The 5,624-nt window shown below is 38.4% G+C and overlaps 1 protein-coding gene and 1 long non-coding RNA gene across 2 annotated transcripts in view; one reads left to right on the forward strand and one right to left on the reverse strand.

Moving 5' to 3' along the window:
• Nucleotides 1-1,670: 1,670 nt before the first annotated feature.
• LOC103520105 (integrator complex subunit 3 homolog) lies at nucleotides 1,671-3,071 on the reverse strand (the record flags this gene model as incomplete). Its single annotated transcript, XM_008485203.2, has 2 exons — nucleotides 2,973-3,071; nucleotides 1,671-1,838 (listed from the first exon to the last, which is right to left on the reverse strand). Coding segments are annotated over exons 1-2 (243 nt in total), but the record flags the coding sequence as incomplete, so codon positions are not given.
• Nucleotides 3,072-5,046: 1,975 nt separating this feature from the next.
• The window catches only part of LOC113471897, a 1,584-nt gene continuing 1,006 nt past the window's right edge, over nucleotides 5,047-5,624 (forward strand). The window contains exon 1 of the long non-coding RNA XR_003394423.1: nucleotides 5,047-5,222. This is a non-coding gene — a long non-coding RNA (uncharacterized LOC113471897). The remainder of the gene's footprint in view (nucleotides 5,223-5,624) is intronic.

Below are 5,624 nucleotides of genomic sequence, written 5' to 3' on the forward strand. Positions count from 1 at the left end.
GCCATATTGAATTCTCGGACAATACGCTGTGTCTGCAGCTGGTCGAGGGGAAACCCAATGGTCTCCTGTGTGTTCTGGATGATCAAGCCAAGTAAGTTTTGAATAGAATAGAATAGAATAGAATAAGGAGGGAATTCGTTGGCGCCATATTGAATTCTCGGACAATACGCTGTGTCTGCAGCTGGTCGAGGGGAAACCCAATGGTCTCCTGTGTGTTCTGGATGATCAAGCCAAGTAAGTTTTGAATAGAATAGAATAGAATAGAATAAGGAGGGAATTCGTTGGCGCCATATTGAATTCTCGGACAATACGCTGTGTCTGCAGCTGGTCGAGGGGAAACCCAATGGTCTCCTGTGTGTTCTGGATGATCAAGCCAAGTAAGTTTTGAATAGAATAGAATAGAATAGAATAAGGAGGGAATTCGTTGGCGCCATATTGAATTCTCGGACAATACGCTGTGTCTGCAGCTGGTCGAGGGGAAACCCAATGGTCTCCTGTGTGTTCTGGATGATCAAGCCAAGTAAGTTTTGAATAGAATAGAATAGAATAGAATAAGGAGGGAATTCGTTGGCGCCATATTGAATTCTCGGACAATACGCTGTGTCTGCAGCTGGTCGAGGGGAAACCCAATGGTCTCCTGTGTGTTCTGGATGATCAAGCCAAGTAAGTTTTGAATAGAATAGAATAGAATAGAATAAGGAGGGAATTCGTTGGCGCCATATTGAATTCTCGGACAATACGCTGTGTCTGCAGCTGGTCGAGGGGAAACCCAATGGTCTCCTGTGTGTTCTGGATGATCAAGCCAAGTAAGTTTTGAATAGAATAGAATAGAATAGAATAAGGAGGGAATTCGTTGGCGCCATATTGAATTCTCGGACAATACGCTGTGTCTGCAGCTGGTCGAGGGGAAACCCAATGGTCTCCTGTGTGTTCTGGATGATCAAGCCAAGTAAGTTTTGAATAGAATAGAATAGAATAGAATAAGGAGGGAATTCGTTGGCGCCATATTGAATTCTCGGACAATACGCTGTGTCTGCAGCTGGTCGAGGGGAAACCCAATGGTCTCCTGTGTGTTCTGGATGATCAAGCCAAGTAAGTTTTGAATAGAATAGAATAGAATAGAATAAGGAGGGAATTCGTTGGCGCCATATTGAATTCTCGGACAATACGCTGTGTCTGCAGCTGGTCGAGGGGAAACCCAATGGTCTCCTGTGTGTTCTGGATGATCAAGCCAAGTAAGTTTTGAATAGAATAGAATAGAATAGAATAAGGAGGGAATTCGTTGGCGCCATATTGAATTCTCGGACAATACGCTGTGTCTGCAGCTGGTCGAGGGGAAACCCAATGGTCTCCTGTGTGTTCTGGATGATCAAGCCAAGTAAGTTTTGAATAGAATAGCGGGGAAGAGAATGTTTCAGGTGTTAATAACATCCTTGAGTTGGCCTACTTTCTATCAGGCTGAATTTATCCAAACTTTTTTTTTTGTCTTGGACCAATAGTAGGTAGGTACATTCAGTTTTCTGTTACCTACTTCCACTTGCTATTCCCTCATATTCTAATCCTTTCAACTAAATACATAGCATTTAAAAATGGTCTTATAAAGAATTTACTCTCCCATTCCCTAGGCTCTATTCAAGTTGCTATAGGGTATAGGATCTCTTTTCACTCACTTTTGCACCATTGGATGGATCGACAAGAATATTCGTCAGGAGACCCAAGATAACAATTTCCTCGTGCTGCTTGTCCTTGCAAATGGTTTTATTGAGCATGTCATTGCATTCTTGCTCCGAGAGGCCATGCAGCATTTTCTGCAGTATGCTGTGACATTTTTCATATTTCTGAAAAGAAAAAAAAATAAAATAAAATAAAAGCGTAGAGTCAGTTCTCTTATTACAAAGAAATAGACTGTAGACTTGGTTGTTAAAATTGCCCCATCAGAGCACTATCTACAGAATCTACCAAATGTGTACAGTACACAGATCATTCACACTCTATAGTCTATACATCTATACTCTTGGTAGAGCACCTATGTACACTACTCTAACTTGATAGACTTTGTTGACAGTGGTCTCGCAAGGCCAAGTCTAACAAAAGAGTCTACAGTTACAGTGTACTGGCACCTTAACACAGGTATCTTCATCCCAAAATCAAAGGAATAATGAAAAAGAGGATAGGAGAAAGCCAGCCATTCAGAGAATAAACCTTATCTGTACAACCATCTGATTCATCTTTCACATCAATCCATACTGAGAAGTTAGTATTTTTCCACCAGTCCATTTATATTGGGAGCTAATATTTAGGTCCTTATCACTTTTCCAGCTTTCTGAGAAACCTTGCAAAGAGTAAAACCCCATTTTACACACACCAGGGACCTCTATACTCTTGGTAGAGCACCTGTGTACACTACTCTAACTTGATAGACTTTGTTGACAGTGGTCTTGCAAGGCCAAGTCTAACAAAAGAGTCTACAGTGTACTGGCACCTTAACACAGGTATCTTCATCCCAAAATGAAAGGAATAAGGAAAGAAGATAGGAGAAAGCCAGCTGTTCAGAGAATAAAGCTTATCTGTACAACCATCTGATTCATCTTTCAGGTCAATCCATACTGATAAGTTAGTATTTTTCCACCAGTCCATTTACATCGGGAGCTAATATTTAGGTCCTTATCACTTTTCCAGCTTTCTGAGAAACCTTGCAAAGAGTAAAACCCCATTTTACACACACCAGGGACTTGTAAAACCTGAGAAATGTGATTTATTTAGTCAAAACTCACAGATTTGGTCGTTTGGTACTCTCCCTGCCAAAGTTCAAATTTTCAAATTCCCCGCCAAACTACCTTGTACGTCACTCTGGCGGAAATCATGCGAATCTGACGTTCACCGTCATCGAAAAGAAAAGAAAAAGAAAATGGCTTCCAAAAAATAGAACTTTTCCTTAAAAAGAATAATTTTCAAATGAAATAAAAGCGTACCTCGTCTAGTTCATCCCTTTTGAGTTCAATACAGGAAGATGTGAAAATTTTCGAACTTGATAATTTCACATCCATTGTTGACGGCAAAGTTCAAATTTTCAAATTCCCCGCCAAACTCCCTTGTACGTCACTCTGGCGGAAATCATGCGAATCTGACGTTCACCGTCATCGAAAACAAGAAAAGAAAAAGAAAATGGCTTCCAAAAAATAGAACTTTTCCTTAAAAAGAATAATTTTCAAATGAAATAAAACCGTACCTCGTCTAGTTCATCCCTTTTGAGTTCAATACAGGAAGATGTGAAAATTTTCGAACTTGATAATTTCACATCCATTGTTGACGAACAAATTTTGTGGAATTAGTATTTAAATAAAAAGATGGAGAATTTCTAGATTTTCGAGAGAAAAAAATTCACGCTCTTTCACATGTTTACACTTTGCCACCTATTTACAAAATAAATAGCGATTGCTTGCGATTGGTTCAGAGCGGTGCGCGCATCAATACAGGGTTCTTCCGCGCGACACTTGGCACCTTGAAAAAGTAGTTCGTGGTAAAAACAAGGATATTGCGTTTATTCACCGTTGAATTTTTCTATTAACTTTGGGATTTTTTAAATTAACTTTAATGTTTTTCGAAAACACCTCTCTAAAGTCGATACCTATCGTTTTCATGGTACAACTTTTCACGTTTTGAAGTATGGTGAGGGGTATTACTCCTTCAAGCTGTGTAGTGATTTGTAATGTTTTTGAAGAAGAGTTGTGAAAGACTAAAGCACAGCCGCGATACCATTATAATTCTGCTTCCTCTCTCTGTGGAAGCGACATTTCTCAATAAGGGGGATTGGTCGCAGACTTGGAGTTTTTTACACCTCACGTTAGCGCAGCTGGGTGTGATTTGTGATATCAATTAAAAATACAACCGGGACAAGCCCACACACAAATATAAGAATTCTTTATTGCCTTACTCATTACTTGATTTACTTGCCAGCTTAGTTAGTCCCTGGGGTAGAGACATTGGTGATATCATCATCTTATAATAAGTTCTGATTATGGTTAGAATTTGGATATTAATTAGATAAAAAGTACTCAAAGCTTTTCTATCTACCTACTTGACTTTTTTCCCTTCTTTTTTATGAACTACCTACTCCCCATTAGTTGATACAATGATTTGTCCAAAGGATTGTTGGGTACTTGTGCAGAAGTCACGTCCGTGGAATAATGCTACCAAAGGAACTGGCACAAACAAGCAGTGACCAGTGTTATTATAGAGTTAGGTTAAATGCAAGAAGGAGTTTTTACAATTAGAGCAGTAATTAGTGTTATTATAGGGTTAGGTTAAATACAAAAAGGAGCTTTTCTTTTCCAGGGACATGACTTCTGCATAATTACCGATTGTTCTCCATTTGGTAATGATGAGTTACCCACCTTGTCAAATCATCAGACAGCCTGAGTTTGGCTAGTAACAGCCAGCAGCATTTAATTGCATTGCTTCTTGCTCGATGCACTGATTGTTCTCCATTTGGTAATGATGAGTTACTTACCCACCTTGTCAAATCATCAGACAGCCTGAGTTTGGCTAGTAACAGCCAGCAGCATTTAATTGCATTGCTTCTTGCTCGATGCACAGTGTTGCTTGACTTCAGTGATCTATTGCGAATTGGTCCATTCAATGTTTTATTACCACTGGCTCAAAATGATTTTTCATTATTATTTTACCTACCTACATAATTTTTTGTTCTTCTTACAGAGAAGTAAATTGTTCAAGTTAAGTATCAAGGTATCCCATCACAATGAAAGAATTCCGTATTGAATTTGATAGCCCTACTTGTGCATACAAAATGATTTTTCATTATTAGGTATTTTACCTACCTACCTACATAATTTTTTGTTCTTCTTACAGAGAAGTAAATTGTTCAAGTTAAGTATCAAGGTATCCCATCACAATGAAAGAATTCCGTATTGAATTTGATAGCCCTACCAGTGCATACTATGCTGGTCAAATTGTATCGGGCAGAGTCATCCTGAATCTTCATGATAAACCTAAGAAAGTGAGGGGTAAGTAACTAAGTATTGTAGAAGAGCTCGAGCTGGATTTTTTTAAAGAAGTCAAGGCAAGGTTTGAGTTTTATGAGTTTGAACTTTGAAGAATAGCCAGAGATTGTGGTCCAACGCTTCGATTTCGACATTTTTAATTGGTTTTGTCTTACGAAAGCTCAAAGTTCTTCCGTGGAGTGAAATCTTGTCCGATCACAGGTAAATATTGAAATGTTTTAACAGGATCAGCTGGGTGTGATTTGTGATATCAATTAAAAATACAACTGGGACCAGCCCACACACAAATACGGGAATTCTTTATTGCCTTACTCATTACTTGATTTACTTGCCAGCTTAGTTAGTCCCTGGGGTAGAGACATGGGTGATATCATCATCTTATAATAAGTTCTGATGATGGTTGGAATTTGCATATTAATTAGATAAAAAGTACTCAAAGCTTTTTTATCTACCTACTTAATTTTTACCTTTTTCCCTTCATTTTTATGAACTACCTACTCCCAATTAGTTGATACAATGATTTGTCCAAAGGATTGTTGAATGATTTACTCAAAGCTTTTTTATCTACCTACTTGATTTTTACCTTTTTCCCTTCATTTTTAT

The sequence above is a fragment of the Diaphorina citri genome, unplaced genomic scaffold (assembly GCF_000475195.1).
Source record: "Diaphorina citri unplaced genomic scaffold, Diaci psyllid genome assembly version 1.1 scaffold3226, whole genome shotgun sequence".
Taxonomy (NCBI): domain Eukaryota; kingdom Metazoa; phylum Arthropoda; class Insecta; order Hemiptera; family Psyllidae; genus Diaphorina; species Diaphorina citri.